Source organism: Oryzias melastigma, linkage group LG22 (assembly GCF_002922805.2).
Source record: "Oryzias melastigma strain HK-1 linkage group LG22, ASM292280v2, whole genome shotgun sequence".
Classification (NCBI taxonomy): domain Eukaryota; kingdom Metazoa; phylum Chordata; class Actinopteri; order Beloniformes; family Adrianichthyidae; genus Oryzias; species Oryzias melastigma.
The window spans coordinates 16,765,910-16,781,505 of NC_050533.1; the positions used below are offsets into that span (position 1 = coordinate 16,765,910).

Sequence of the window (15,596 nt, forward strand, 5' to 3'; positions counted from 1 at the left end):
GTTCCAAAAGATCTCTCACTGTCAAAATAAAATTTCAAACTTCAAAGCATATTTTTAAAGGCCTAATGGTGGAAGGAATTTGTTCCTCCTTTCAGTACAGATGACCAAATAAACCTTGTCATGAACGTTTTAGCATTTAAAACAGCTGGAAATTTGAGTTTTTGACAGTTTTATCACAAAAAAATTGCTCTATTATTCAAAATACTTATTAATAACAGATCAGATCAACAGTAGGAAAAAAAGTCACTTCAAAGCCAGAAGAAGTTCTACATTTTCAGTAGTTTTATTGAAAAATGCCTCTTCCAATTCAGAAATAAATAAGAAAATAAGGCTGTGTGGATTTCACAAAATGTGCAGTTAAAACATGAGAAAAGCAATCCTATGTTCATAGTACTGCAACCAAATCCAAACTGCATTGATAGAAAACAATATATTCTGACTTCAGTAAATATACAACACAATCATGCAATTCCACTTTTTGGAACAAAAAAAAAAAATTGAAAATTGATTGTTGTAGTACATCTGAATACTGTTTGCGGGCAGTAAGAAATATCACATGGAAGATTGTTTAAAGAGAAAAATTCTGTTAAATCAATAATTTGCAATGATAATACAAAATGGGTTAACTTTTTTGGCACTTTGTGTTTAAAAAAATATATTTTTTTAATCAATTACTGCTTGTTTTATTTGCTGGTTTTAACATGATCTATGCTTTACACACTGGAGTCTGATAAAAGGTTGCATTAAAAGAACACACGAAAGGGAAACATTTGCAAGCACACAGGTTTGTAACATGAAGATAGTTATCATTTTGCTAAAAAAATTCTCAATCAATAAAATATATGTTCAATATAACCAGGGGTATCAAACCCATAAATGTATTAGTCTTGTTCTTAGCATTTCTTCATCCTCACTCAAAAGAATTGTGACATTTCTGTCCCCAAAAGCTCTTTATTTTAGCTATGATGTTAGTCTTCCTGAATTGTCTGGTGGTAGTGATCTCTTTCCCCGTTGGTTTCTTGTGTAACCTGGTGATTGTTCTGATTCATACTCTTCAGTTGGCTCCACAGGTATAGACACTACATCAGGTTCAGGCTGGTAGCGGGGAGCTAGAAAAATATTTCGCCAATCATAAAAACAAAACAAAAAATGAAAAAAAAAAAAAACATTGCCTCTACAACTTTTTACATGCATGGTTTAAATGATATTACATTTGGAAAAATACACAAAAAAAGTTTCTTTGTCAAAATCCTACCCTAACATCATGTTTAAACACCAAAAATGCATGCTGTCATGACATTTAAACAAACTGCTACAGGATATTTTGGTACTCAACAGCTGTACTTTGCTCAGCTTGACAAATCCTTTATCTTTGCAATTTAAGAAAAGGGACAAAATTTGGGAAGCCACAAATGTATTAAACCTTGGACGAAACAAGATGCTAAAATGCTGAGCTAGTAGGTAGCTAATGCTAGCTAGCATTTGTTGTCAAATGGACCGTTTTGAGTCAAAATTGGGTTTTTAAATAAAGTTGCCCTTTCAATATCAAATCAGGTAAAAACTTCTACAGAATGGGATGCAAAAATAGTACCAAATAACAGTTTCTGAACCAAAGAAAGCTAAATTTCAAAGAGTGAGGTCGGGCAAAATCTTGTTAAAAAAAAACGTCTCATTTGTGGAAATTGAAAAAACTTAGTAAAAACATGCTTCATTGTGGACCAGAGCTGTATAAGGCACTTAGGAGTCATTAACAGAGGTTATGCTGGTTGTAAGTAAGTAGCCTAAGCAGTGGGTTATGAGGCACAAGCTCCATTAATGTGTTATCATGAGTTTTAGTGAAACATCCTGGTTTACACAATCATTTACATGGCAAAAACAGAAATGTTTTATTTACACATATCACCTCTACATTAACATTATGACATCCTCCTTGTTAGTAATTGTTTTGGCTGGTGTTTGTACATGCTGCTTCCATTTGTCGGGATTCTCAGTCTTTTCTTTTTTTTGCTTATTCCTCAGCGGTTTGTGGTTCAAAAGCAAGGTAGCCATCACTGTAGCTCGCAGCTGTGAGATGATGTTAGTGCCAGTCCGCTCCTTTCGCTTTTTTCTGACTTTCATGATACTTTTCAAATGTTCAGTTAATTGTGTCCATGGTGATTATCCTTACAAGCCCCAAAGCATAACGGCAAACATCTCAGAAACAGGCCTTCAGAGCCCAGAGTAAGCGGCACAGATGGCTTAGAAAGCTTATTATGCCAAACCTGAAAATAGTTCAAAGAAGGTGTTAGTTTTTTCTGAAAAAATACAAACTTCAGTTATTCAATGTAAAGTCAAACACCATACATCATTAGCTCTTAACATGCAAAATTAGACATTTTTTATGAACACATTTGAGTATTCTTCAAAACCTAAACAACTTTCCAGTTAAGCCATTATAACTTTGAAGAATAAGCTTGTCAAGTTTTGGCTTTAGCCTACACCCTCAAGAAGAACCTCAAACAAGTAAATCTATTAAAACCAGATTAGGTTCTTGTTAGGGGCAATTAAGATACAAATTACCTAAATAGCTTTCTGATGAATAAAAAAGGACTTAAAAGTTACAATCGTCGGATCTGTTGTTGTGATTACAATCAGTAGAAAAATGTGAATTGCCATCAGAAACCTCATAGAACCCAAAATGGAAAAAAAAATGATAGTTGTCTAGAATGATTGGAAATCAAGCTTCAGAGGACTTGGGGGCGGGGGGAAATTATGACTGAAAATATGGCCTTTTTATTGCTTGGGGTACGATTGCCAAACTTGACAAGCACACTAGTGTCATTCATTGAGTGCAATATTTTGCAATGGCTTTTCAGACTCACTCCAACATCATCATTAACTGTAGCTTTTGCTGAATAAGCATTCCATGAAGCAAAGTGCTGAATAACATGAAACATGTAGAATGTAGAAAGGTAATGAAGTTGTTTTTTGGGGGGTGTAGAACCAGCAAACATGCACATTTGGGGCAACTGTGTTGAAAATCCAGCTTTCCTTGGAGTTCCTACATCTTCGTAAAGTTCGAGGTATGTGTGGGCCCCATACTGGAATGGTCCACTTCTGGGCCGGCCTTAAATGAACCCATACTGGGCCTCACTGCTAAAAGCCAAAATGGGGCCAGCGTACACAGGGCCGAAAAGGGGTCAATGTGGACTTTCCCCACCGACACTTTCCCAAAAAGGCCCACAGAAACCATCAAGGGACCCATATGTGCATGTTTGCTGGAAAACACTATTTCTCCTCAAAACATTCGGGAACAGTATAAATGCTGACTGACCTATGATGCGTACAATTAAACCAGTGGTACAATTTAGTACTCACATTTAGTTAACACACATATACAGGAAAATTACACCTAATTTGTAAACTTTAAAGGTCTGTGCTAATGAGCTTTACACACATGCTTTAAGCAAATAATAACAAATAATTACAAGCTTTTAAAATTACAGTAGATGTATAGTTTCTTTAAACTAATGTCTTATAGTAAATCTTTAGAAAGCCATTTTATCTCATTGAAGATGCTATAGACCTCTATTATGGTGCTGCACATACCAATTAAAAAAATAATTAAATGGATTGAATGGGAGACAATAGAGAGGCGCTTTAGAAATAAACACCTTTGAATTGCAAAATGATCGTACGCTGCCGTCTCATACTGTCTGCCACATTTGTGTTTATTTGTTAAGCAAATAAATAAAACTTCTGGTAAGAACAAAAAGGAATTACAACTTAATTTGTTTTGAAAAAATATATACTACAATTAAATTGAATACATATTTACTATCAATAAAGGTAAAATTCTAACTTTTTCCATTAAAAACTAAAATAAAAGATGTTTTTTTTAACCAAAAAAGTACAAATAAAAATGTTTTGCAAATCTATTAATTGCATTTTGTAAGTAAATGCCAATTGGATTTAATTAATGAACCCAGTCCTACTTTTAAATACCCTAACATCTTTAGAACAAAGTGTGATTGTCTACAGGTATTAAAAGACAAGCCGTCTTTTCCTGTTTAATAAGTCTCTAGCACCTAATTATTCCAATTTTCCTCATGCCTTAATGGTGAGCAGAGGACTGATTGTCTGAAAAGCCATCACATTAGAAAAATATTTCAGCCAATACTTTAAGATAAAAAGTCAGACTGTTTGATTTACTGTAGGAGCCGTACCTGCGTATCCTTGTCCATTGTATGGAATACCAACACACTGAGAGGAGTCACAGTATCCAGGGGGTCCTGGTGGTCCTCTCACACCTGGGTTACCTTGACGACCTGGGGGGCCACGAGATCCAGCAGAACCAGGAGAACCTGGGGGACCTGTTCTAGACTCCCCTGGTGGACCTGAAATTGAGGGTGAAGCTTAAACGCAGAATCCATTTACATCATCCCTAAACCGTATGTGGAAATATGAGGGAAAATACTGAGCTGCTGTAACATCAAAATGTCAATGGCTCAATTAGAGAAGTCAACCCACAAAAATAAATAAAAAAATGGAGATGCAGTCTGGGGTTGTGTGGAGTTACCCCCGGCCCCGTCTGTCTAGACGGCAAAGACTCAGAATGGAATTTCTCTCCCCCCCTTCATAAGTGAGGCCATGTGTTGTCAATGAAGCCACCAAAGAAAGCTCATTGTACAACAATCCGGTTCTCCCACACACACACGGAGCAGCACGCACTGAAGTGAGTCATCGGCGTGGACTTCCTCCCACTGGTCTTTGGTAGTTTCTCACTTCATTCAGAAATCCTTCAAGTGTTTAGTGTTGTGGGTCAAGCGTCACTACAAACTTCCTGTCACTTTTTGACCTTTCCCAGAGAAAAATTCACCAAAACAAACTAATGTCACTAAAACCAAGAAAAAAATCTTATCGGTAACCTGGAGACAGATGTTCACACCCAAGTACACGCCATGTAAGTGGGACGGGATATGCATTCATAAATCCTTCAAAAAGCAGGGAAGAATTGTGGTTTCCCTCAAAAAAATATGTTTTGCAGCTGCCCAAATTTACTGCAGGTAAATTTAAGCCCCCCTTGTAGGAATGTGCACTTAAAATTGGTGCGATGGGAGTACTACAGAGGCCTGCAGAAACGTAGTGTGTAAATTAAAACAGTTGGAGACCAACAGAGAACCACAGACTCACACAAAACCTTGATTTTTTTATTGTTATTTTTTTTCTTTGGCTATAAAAGACTCAGCCAAAACAACCTTTTTTATTCAGGTGTCGATAAAAGAAAATAGAAAATATTGGACTGGTTACCTGCTGGTCCAGGTGGGCCTCTTTGTCCTCTGATGTCAGCTCCTGGAGGTCCTCTCTCCCCCTTCTCTCCTGGTAACCCTACCAAAGCATTAAAAGAATTATTTAAAAATGGCTTCCAGAACCCAAAGTCCTATTAACTGCTATATTTTTAGCGCTAATGAAGATATAAATGTAAAAACTGTGCTTGTTCATTCGTCACTTCATTTTTAAAGTATGTGTTGATTGTTTTTAATAGATTTATAGAATAAAGTTTTAAAATTATCATTAAATGACCTCTTTCTCCTTGATTTCCAGGTAAACCTGGGCTTCCAGGGAAACCAGATTTTCCAGGTTGGCCAGGCTCTCCGCGAGATCCTTGGTTGCCAGGGGGACCGGGAGGACCAGCCGGCCCTGGATTGCCGTTGCGATATCCGGAAGGAATTTGATTGAGCATCACGTCAATTCTGCTCATCTGACCTGCGAACGCAGAAGCAAACCAGATGGTTTTCAGCAAGCGGTGTATTTTAAGTACGGTCAAATTCCAGGGGGATTGAGAAATGTTGTGCTTACTGCTCACGAGCTGTTCACAAACTTGTCTGGCAATGGAGCGCATCATATTTTGGGATGCAAAGTCGCCCTGAAAACCAGACGGTTTTTGAGAAAACTGAATCTTAATGGACTCATTGTGTAAGAGAAGACAGAAATACAAACCCGCTCTCCCTTTTCTCCTTTAAGGCCAACAGGTCCCTTTAAGCAATTGAAAGCAATGTTAAAAAAAGCTCTTCTTCTCTCTGTAATCTGCCTACATTTTCTATACATACTGGATTTCCTGGTTCTCCTGGCTTTCCCGGTTTTCCAGAGATTCCAGGTACACCTGGGTTTCCTGGGGTTCCCTGTAAAATGGGGGGAAAAAGGGATTCTTTGAACTCCTGCTCCCACACAAAGGTTGCATAACAAGCCTGAAGATAAAATGCAAACACATCAGAGGCGTGGAGAGGATAGACACATACACTCCAGCCACGAGGTACTCTTAATGGCTCTAGGGGCCCTTCGGATGGTATAGACCATATGCACTCTACTCTGGCATGGTTCCTGTTAACATCATGGTCGCATTAAGTAGATACAGGCCTCTGGTAACCGCAGAGGAAAGGAAACACGATGTACCATCCTCGACACAGTGGGGAGGCTGTGTTCAGCAGCACAGGGATGTGAAGCCGTAGGAGTAATTGTTGCAGATAAATCAGGGAATAAAACAGATGTCTAAAAAAAAAGATCCATAGGTCAGAGACACTCACCATGGGTCCTGGTGGGCCTCTGGGTCCAGATGATCCCTCCTTTCCTGGTGGCCCCTAAATAGAAACACCATGCAGTCAAACACAGGTTACAGCTCCCCAGGGGCTCTATTTGTGCCATTCATCACTGTCATTACTTAGCATTAGTTTTTTTTTTTTTTTTTTTTTAATTGAGTAGCAGCGTCTTCGTCAAGGTGTTAGAATAAAACAAGATCCATTCAAGGGCTTTCAAAACATGATGTCAACTATGCAGACTTACCCGTGCTCCATTTAATCCGACGGGGCCCATAGGACCTCGCGGCCCAGGAGGACCCTGGGAAAAAAGTGAACACACTTAATCAAATACTAATGATCAAGAACTGGACATGCATACAGGTCTCCAGAGCCTCTGCTGACCTTGGATATGCAGGAACATTGTCATCTTTCTGCTAATAAAGCCAAACATAATATTTAATTCTTGTTGAACAAACTGGAAAAACCTCTCCTTTGAGTCTTAATATGCGATCTCTTGTAAAATAAGGCATCCACTGTGGTGTTGTAATAAGCTGTATTATGTAAAACAACTAGCACAGTGCTGCCAAAGTGGACTGAGCGTTGCAGAAGGGGACTTTCTGCTTTTTTTCTTCTTTTCAAGACTGAAAAACCAGAGCAGATGTCCTCCCTTTGGCCATCTGTGCCAATTATATTTACACCTTCACCAAATATTCCTTAAAAGGAACTACAGATTTGAAGATTATGAACATATATGGTAGGAAAGCAAATGTGATTTTCTCTTTAAAAGAATTGTTGGGTTGTTTGTATTAGTCAAATCTTTTCTACAGCTCAATTGTTCCCATTTACAAGACTAGAGAGGAACAGATACCACTCCCTTCCTTCCCTTCAGTAACGCAATCCCACATTTCTGAATAATTGAGTTGCTTCACTGGACTTCTACCATTTGTCATTCAAAAAGTGTGTTGGGAGTTTGAGTCTCCCTGAGGATTGTATTGTAAACCTCCCACTCTTTGTGTGGTTTCAGTCTTGCCTTGTAAGACTGAGTTCAGTCCTCAGTAGTGCTGCGGCTCCTGGATGGATGGGCTTCTGTTTCCTGTTCATAAACCACAAATGAAAGTGGAACACTTACTTGCAGGCCAGGCAGGCCCGGTTCTCCACGATCTCCCTTTGGTCCTTGGCGACCCTGGAGAAAGCAGAAAGAACACGCTTTTTTTTTCTTTTTTCCCCTCTTTAAGCTGATTGATGACATATTTTGACAGGAGAATTAGGAAAACAACAAGGAGCTTCTTACTGGCGATGGGAATTTAATGTGTTTTGACATTTGTTATATATCCCAGAGCAGACATTTAGCTGGACTGTCACGTCAGCATAAACTTAACTGTAAAGTCACCTTAAGCGAGATCATGAATTCAAAGTAATTTAATAAAGATCGGGTTTCTCAACATTCGCTTACAGGTTCTCCGGGGATAGACAGTCCGTTAGGGCCTTGAGGGCCCGGTAGCCCCATTGCACCTGGGAGTCCTGGCTCACCTCGTGGACCCATCCCGCCCTGCAGATCACAGTTACCAAGATGTGACAAAAGAATGCAATAAATAAACTCAGACCTTTAATGCAATCAGACTCTGCAGAGAGACACAATGTACGTTAACCGATTTGGGAAATGGACCCTTCAGAAACTTGACATGGGCCCCTTTTAAATGTGGATGTGGAAAAATATACAGTGGGTAACTGAATTCAGATGTGTGCGATTTGCTGGTGTCATGCTGAAATCCTGCAAGTCAGGCTGTCGTTACATGGTAGTTAGCCATTTTTAATAATGTCAGCAGGGTTTCAAACGTATTTTTCTTTATTTTTTCTAAAAACTTTACTAGTCATTTATGGCATGTTTTAAATCATGTTCAACTCACAGGTTTGCCAGGGTCTCCCCTGTCTCCTCTGGGTCCCTTAGAACCCGGGCTGCCCTGGAAAAGTGAAGATCCAGAAACAGTCAGTGAGTGTAACAACAGGAGCACATTCCAAAAGCCTTAAAACCCAAAGCCATATGAAATCCTCACTGGAACTCAGCGAGGTTATGAAGTACACATATTCCAGACTTCTTGAGTCTGTGCTGATGATTTCCCGACAGGCATTTATCTTTTGACACTTCTCCCCGAGCCCACATTTCTTTGCCGTCGGTCTCATCCTGCAGCGGCTCTCTTTAGAAGAGAGAAAAACCTGCACTCCAGCAACCTTCCTCAGTTGACGAGACGCAGCGATTGTCAAACGCTGCGGTCGGTTTTTATCTCTGGAATCATCATTGTCAAAAACATCTATGACGGAGAAGCAAATTACCAAGCGAAGACAGACAAGAGGCAGAGATAGCGGGTCATTACCGAAGGCCCGGGAGGCCCCTGGGGGCCAACGCTGTCCTGGGTGCATGTGCAGGAGTGGGGAAGGGCGGGACATTTGGACTCAATTCTCTAAAAAAGAAAAATAGGACATAAGAAACAAATTAAAGCATTGTTGAACTACCAAGCAAATTCAGAATGACTAATTCTGTGGCTTAATCTTCATTAGATCTATTTGCCAAAATAAAGTTGTTTTTTGGAGGTTTGGAAATCCAGTAAAGTCCTTTAATGGAATGGTGTCTTCTCTGAAGCGTAAAACTCCATGTGGAGCTTCAAAAGGAAGTGCTGGAGACAATTTTTGGTGTTTTGTTGACATAGAAAGCAACATTAGTGCATTTGGGTATATATTGATGTATTATATCGCAGGCAAATTATAGTCAATTTAGAAGTAATTGACAAAATGTGCGGATACATTTCATTTTTCATAAGGAATAAAAAACACATGTAATTTATAGTCTGCTTTTTAAACCAACAGATGACCTGTTCTCATTCATTTAGGAGGTCAATTACACGCAATTCCTATTTCTAAGATTTGCTTTTATAACTGGACTACACACATCATACATACTTTCGACATCAAATCCTGACCCTATGGCCAAGATTAATGACCATTTTTCACAAAATGAGAGTGGGAGAAAATGGCCCAGCAAGGCTCTTATTTTGATACGTGTGTGAAACGACTTCAAGGTGACACCTGCTCTTACCGTAGCGGGCAGGTCGCAGCATTTGTCACGGCTGATCCAGCTCAAGCTGCAGACAATATCAAACATCTGGAGCTGGAACTGCACGAAAGAACAAAAGGAACATGGAGGGGGTGTTACAAATCCATTCCACAATAAAATCTACATCATTGAAGAACAGTAATCAGAACCCTGGGAGAACATAGACTATCGTCCATTCAAGCTAGCAGATGTTGTTTGGGAGTTGGTCGCGCATGTGCACACCAGAGGATTTACATAAGTGCTGGTTGGAACATTAAGTGATGCTCTTCCAGGTCTTTGTTAACAAGCCCAGCGGAGTCTGCACTCACTGTAGCGGACTGCCTCTTTCCACCTCCTGATTTGACCATCTTGCCAAGCACTTCGTAGCCCTCCAGCGTGATGTTGTTGGCCTCCTTGATTGGCTTCTCTGCCACCTCTTGGCAGTCCACATTGAGCTTGACTTTCTCTGGAGAGACGGTGATGTGGAGCTGCAGGAAGACAGGATGCAGGGTGGACATTTTAAACAAGAAACACTTGTCTTGAAAACTGCCAATAATTGACAAAACAACTGGGTACAGTGGAAATTTGACAAAGATAACACAAAAAGTGCATCACAGTGTACTGGAAAAATGTAACTCATGATGTCTAGAGATGTTCTGAAATATAGAACTATAAAAAAGTATTTATAGACTCCCAAAGAGGCACAGAAAAAGAGTTTGATGCCATTCCAAGTAACTGGAACGTACAAATCCAAACACAAACAAAAACACTCAACGGTTGGCATTTTCAATATAGTGAGTGATTATATAACAAAACAGAAGGAACAAAGTGCCAGATTCTCAAGTTTCCCTTCAAGAAAACCAGTTCCACATCTTGAAACAATATCGTCTGTGGCATGCCATTAAGCGCCCTACACTTTCCATACTTTCCTTTTACAGTTGCACATTTTCTGCGGCTCAACAGTCAAACAAGCCTTCATTGTGTCAAGAAAAGCAAGCTACCATTTTCTAAAAAGATGTAACAACCACAGGCGAGGCCATAGTTCCTGGCAACCAGTCACAAAATTACCGTCAACTTCCTTGGCAACGGAACAAACTATCGGGCGGACCACAAAGAGTGAGGGGTGCCATTTGTCTTACGGTCTTTGACTGGATGAAAAAATATCATGATACTCTTGAGGTCTCACCCCTGGAGAACTTTGGATCCTAATTATAGACAGCAAATAATGAGCATGTATTTATTACCGCCGTGAGGAAACCCAATAAAAGCCACAACTCAGTGGAAAATGAGGCTCTGGGAAAACTGTCGAGCAACCTTTGCTCCCTTACGTAATTGGTTGGGGCTATGTGATCTGTCCCGCTGCAGCAAAGTGCTGACTTTCAGATGTTCATTAACACTGTAATGCGTTGTATCAACACTGCATGACTGTCACCATCTATTTAAATACATTTGATATATTTTTGCAGTTTTTATCAGGTCAAATTTCATTTTTCTTGGCTTTTGGTTCAGAAAAAAAAATACATATTTAGGCTTGCTTTGGTAAATCAAAAATGGATTAAGTTTGAACTTTCTCATGAGAATGGAGCACAATTTCATGTTTTTTCCCCTTTAGTTTGTCATTACTTTTTCACAATACAAATTGATTATTACAGGGAGTTATAAAGCCTGTTTTGTGAATTAATTGATTGTGTATGAAAACTGGATGGAGTGAGTGTAATGCCACTCATAGAAAATGGTTTACTTCCAATTCAGTCACTATTTTTTCGTGTTACGTTTGAAACAGTCAACTTGAGACTACCGAGGCATCTGATTGACCAGTTTATAATTTGAACAACTTTCACAACACAAGAATGATTTTTCTGACAGTACAATGACTGAGTAATAGCTGTCTATTTCTCTATAGAAGTCTACAGAACTTCATCCTTTTGAGAACAGCGGGTAGTTCCCATTTGGAATGCGAGAGGGGAGGGGCCACTCAGTCCAGTTCTCATGTACAGTCAATGCTATCATCAGAAAAACACTGAGGTCATCAGTTTATTATGGGATCATTCATACATTAGAGGAGCATGCGTGGAGAATTTTTTCTTGTTTGTTTGTGTTTTACGAGAGGAGGGGCAAGAAATAACCATAAGTTGTCCAACATCTGTAGCACGATTTAAGAATTAAAAGTCACAAAAAATTCTTGTTACATGAAACAAGTTACATGAAGAAAGTTTGTTTTTTAATTTAGAAAAATATCAGAAAGTAAACTGTTTGGCTAAATGACTTTGGCAACTTTTTTCCCCATCTTCCTCAACTAATTCACTTAAAGGAATCCCCTGAAAAAATTCAGTCGAATAAATGTTTATTATAAGGTTTTTGCTTTTTTGTTGTATCTCAAACTTCATGTCTCCTGCATGAGTGACCAACATGTTTTCCAACTAATCTAAGCACATCTGATCCAGGTAATCATCAGCAGATGAATCAGGATTTCTGGAAAAAAAAAAAAACAGCAGGATGCTGGACCTCAAAGCTTGGAGTATGAGATCCTTGCTTTAGAATCTAATCTAATCTAACTATCTATCTATCTAGATCTGGAAAATATCTCAAACAGCATTTCAAATACAATTTGACTTTCAATATCTATCAATAAGGTTTAATCCCAAATTTGAATTTCGTTCACATGAACTATGCATGTGTGGGAGGGGATTTCCCCAAAGGGCCAATGAGAAACCAGCATCTCCTTTCAGAGCTTTTCCACATCTCCTGAGCTCATAGCCATCATGCAAAAGGCTAAAACATTCAAATGAATTCAATGACCTCAATAGAGTAAAAATACAGCATAAAGTGAAGCAAAAATCTGAATTTTAACAGGGAGAGAGACTCCAAAAAAAGCCATAAATGTGCGTTTTCATTTGTCATGAAGCTCATCACAATGTCTGAGATCTCAGCACAGCAGACTTCTGCATTCTGCCAAAGAGTTGGAAAACCACCGACAACATGTAAGCTCACTGTGTCACCGCAGTCAGCAGCGGCTTTTGGCCAACAGACCAACAAATAAGCAGCTAGGTAGACCGCTGCAGACACGCCAGGCCGTGGGGTAGCAGCTACTGCGCCGCAAGATAGCCACCCAGTGAAACAGCCTCCCCGCCGGCCACAGACGGAGGAGAACAAAACTCACACAAAGAGCGGGCTGCTTTCCAGGCAACCAGCGCTAAATGATGTCATTTACATCAGCGCTGACCCAGAGTTTTCCAAGATCCCACTCATTCATGAAGTTACCCCACAATTAGCTGTTTAGATGTTAAATGGTCAAACTTAAAAGCAAGCTACAAGCAAGCTCTGATCTCAGAGCCAATATATGGTTATAATCCCAGTAATGTAAGGAAGTGGGGGAACTTTGATGATGGATAAGACCACTGTGAGTAAAAAAAAAAAAAAGTGGGGGAGGGTCATTCCGATTAGCTTAGAAAAGTACCACAAATGTGGGGACTGACTTAAAGAGAACTATGCGTGGTTTTCAAAACAGAGATGTTTTTTGCTTAAAAGTTCAAGACCGAACGTAAATTTCTAAAGAACTTCTGCCGCTCTGCAGAAACTATGTCTTCAAGAATGACACAGGTTTTTTGAGTTAGCCTAAAAACGACATAATCCTAATTAAAAGACCACTAGAAACGCTCGTAAAATAGGATCAAGAGATGATTGATGTGGGTCTTTAAAGAAAAATTCCAAATTTGTTGTTCACAGGCGAGTGAACAAGTTGGAATTTTCAACTCACTGCTGCTTCTCATTGGAAAAAGAGACATCTTTACATCCTCTAAGGCCCCAGGAGAATCTACCCTTTAAGCTGTGCAAAGGCATCTCAAACAGCTTTTCTGTTCTTATAAAAGGGGGGAAAAAGGATGTTTGCCAAACAACCATGCAACTTATGGGAAATATTTGATGTTGGGTACAAGAATCTGACGAATAGTTTCAAGAGAAAATATGTTTTTTAAACTGCTATAATAATAGGAGGCCCGCAGGACGAGTTCTTGCTTAATTTGCTCCATGACAGAGAAGACAGATGAGCACATATGTCATCAAGACAGTTGAAAACATCTGGATACAAGCATTAAATCTATTCCTTACAATGAATGTGTTGTTCTTGTCTGCACCACTGCACAGATGAGCTTGTATCTTAAGTAACACTAATAATGGTTTGAACATTTTACCCAGCGTGGTGTTTGTGGAAAAATGTCTGAAGAAAAAGCAACTGTTTTGTGTTAAAGTCGATGACTTGATTTACAAAATAGGAACCAGGACAGTTTCTAGTCTTTGTGTGGATGAACATCCACAATAATTTTTTGCAAAATGTTCTTCCAATTCATTCTTTCAAATGTATTTGTAGTAAAACCAAATTGTCTTTGCTTTACATTGTAACCTATGTTAGCTCCAAGATCATCCTTTGATCTAATTTAAAGCCAAAATCAAAAACTTGTGTTGTTTCTATGACAGTTTCTGCAGAGCAGCAGTAGTTCATTGGAAATTCACCTCTAAGTTGGGGTGGGACTGTTGGTACGGAGCAGCCCCGCCCCTCTTCCCATCATCCATCTGTTTACAAGTTTTCCCACAAGCTTACAGCCCTCACATCCCCAACTTAACATTAGCAGTACAACAAAACAAGGCGAGTAAAATTAGATATATCTATCCATGCAGTTTTAAGCCTACTCACATGAGAAAAACAATGAATCTAGTCGTCTACAAGTGGATGCATCAGATTGGTTTTTCATCAACCCTTGAAATCCCAGAAAAACACAATATTAACTCTTTCTGATAAAATCATAAGGGTATAACACTAACTTTTAGAGGCCCTATAGGACATGGCACCCTTGGAGTTTGTCTTTATCATCATTGAACATTCTGGTTCTGCACAGTTTAAATGTCTCATTTGGCCAAAGCAAACCTTAAATGTCAAACCATAAAAAAACGGGCCAACTGCTGCTTTGACAGCAGACTGACACCATGATGAAAAGCTGAGACAGGTAACATGATGCGACCGCGCCACTCTGGCTGTGAGTCAAAGCTTCCTCTTTAAACAAAAACTCCATATTGAATGAGGCAGAGAGCATAAAACGTAGAGGAAACATACGTGAAAGGAAGTCAAAAGAATGAAAGCAATGTATAAAATTCCTTTACAAACAAAGTTTAATTGTCTAAAAATGTTCCAAGTAGCCACAATAAGATACATCCAATGTCTTTGAGGGTCATCCATTGTGTCTACCTTGTGGAAGCTTCCGTGGAAAATCCGTTTCACTTGCTCCTCATTAAACGACGCTCTCTGGATCTCTCCACGGGTGTCCTTGTTGTAGAATGTGAGCGTTTTGCTGGAGGCTGAAAAGAAGAGAATCTTTGATGAATCCCTGACAGTGTGTCACAATACAGAGGCACGCCAAGTACAGACAGGACGTGTGTTTGCAGAGGAGACGGACAAAAGGAAAAGATAACAGGGATTATAACCATTCCAATGAACAGTCCTATGAGCGGATTCATTAATACTTAAAATGACAAATCTCTACATAGATTTCAAGAAATATGAAAGAATTAAACTTGAATATTTTTTTCAACCGAATACTTAATTTGCCAGAACGACCAAAGTTTAACCATAAAACAAAAACATAGAAGTTGAAATATTTAAATTTTGGCTACAGATAAATGTTCTTATTAACCAGTAATGATTAAAACCTACGATTCATAGTGACTCCGACTTCAGGGTTGTTGCTTTTGTCAGAGATCTGCCAGATATCAAAAGGTTCAGAGGGTGTATCGGGAAGCAGGCGGAAGAGCAGGATTATAGTGTAGGATGGAGGAAGGCCGTCGGCATGGATTTCCCTGTTAGTGTGTCAAACACAGAAAAAGATGAGTCGAAACTGCTTTTATCACAACATTATCTACAAAAAAACTTAATGCACAAGTCAGAGAACCTAAAATCCACAGAA

General features: G+C 39.2%; 1 protein-coding gene across 2 annotated transcripts in view; it reads right to left on the reverse strand.

Moving 5' to 3' along the window:
• Positions 1-260: 260 nt before the first annotated feature.
• The window catches only part of col12a1a (collagen, type XII, alpha 1a), a 54,225-nt gene continuing 38,889 nt past the window's right edge, over positions 261-15,596 (reverse strand). For both annotated transcript variants that reach the window (XM_024297142.2, XM_024297222.2), the window contains 17 exons: positions 15,347-15,489; positions 14,882-14,991; positions 9,972-10,130; positions 9,646-9,723; positions 8,927-9,013; positions 8,462-8,515; positions 8,008-8,103; positions 7,684-7,737; positions 6,820-6,873; positions 6,564-6,617; positions 6,090-6,161; positions 5,980-6,015; positions 5,839-5,905; positions 5,563-5,745; positions 5,290-5,367; positions 4,206-4,376; positions 261-2,261 (listed from right to left, as the gene is read on the reverse strand). In XM_024297142.2, the coding sequence (XP_024152910.1) occupies positions 2,251-2,261; positions 4,206-4,376; positions 5,290-5,367; positions 5,563-5,745; positions 5,839-5,905; positions 5,980-6,015; positions 6,090-6,161; positions 6,564-6,617; positions 6,820-6,873; positions 7,684-7,737; positions 8,008-8,103; positions 8,462-8,515; positions 8,927-9,013; positions 9,646-9,723; positions 9,972-10,130; positions 14,882-14,991; positions 15,347-15,489 (1,507 nt within the window). In that variant the 3' untranslated portion in view covers positions 261-2,250. The remainder of the gene's footprint in view (positions 2,262-4,205; positions 4,377-5,289; positions 5,368-5,562; positions 5,746-5,838; positions 5,906-5,979; positions 6,016-6,089; positions 6,162-6,563; positions 6,618-6,819; positions 6,874-7,683; positions 7,738-8,007; positions 8,104-8,461; positions 8,516-8,926; positions 9,014-9,645; positions 9,724-9,971; positions 10,131-14,881; positions 14,992-15,346; positions 15,490-15,596) is intronic.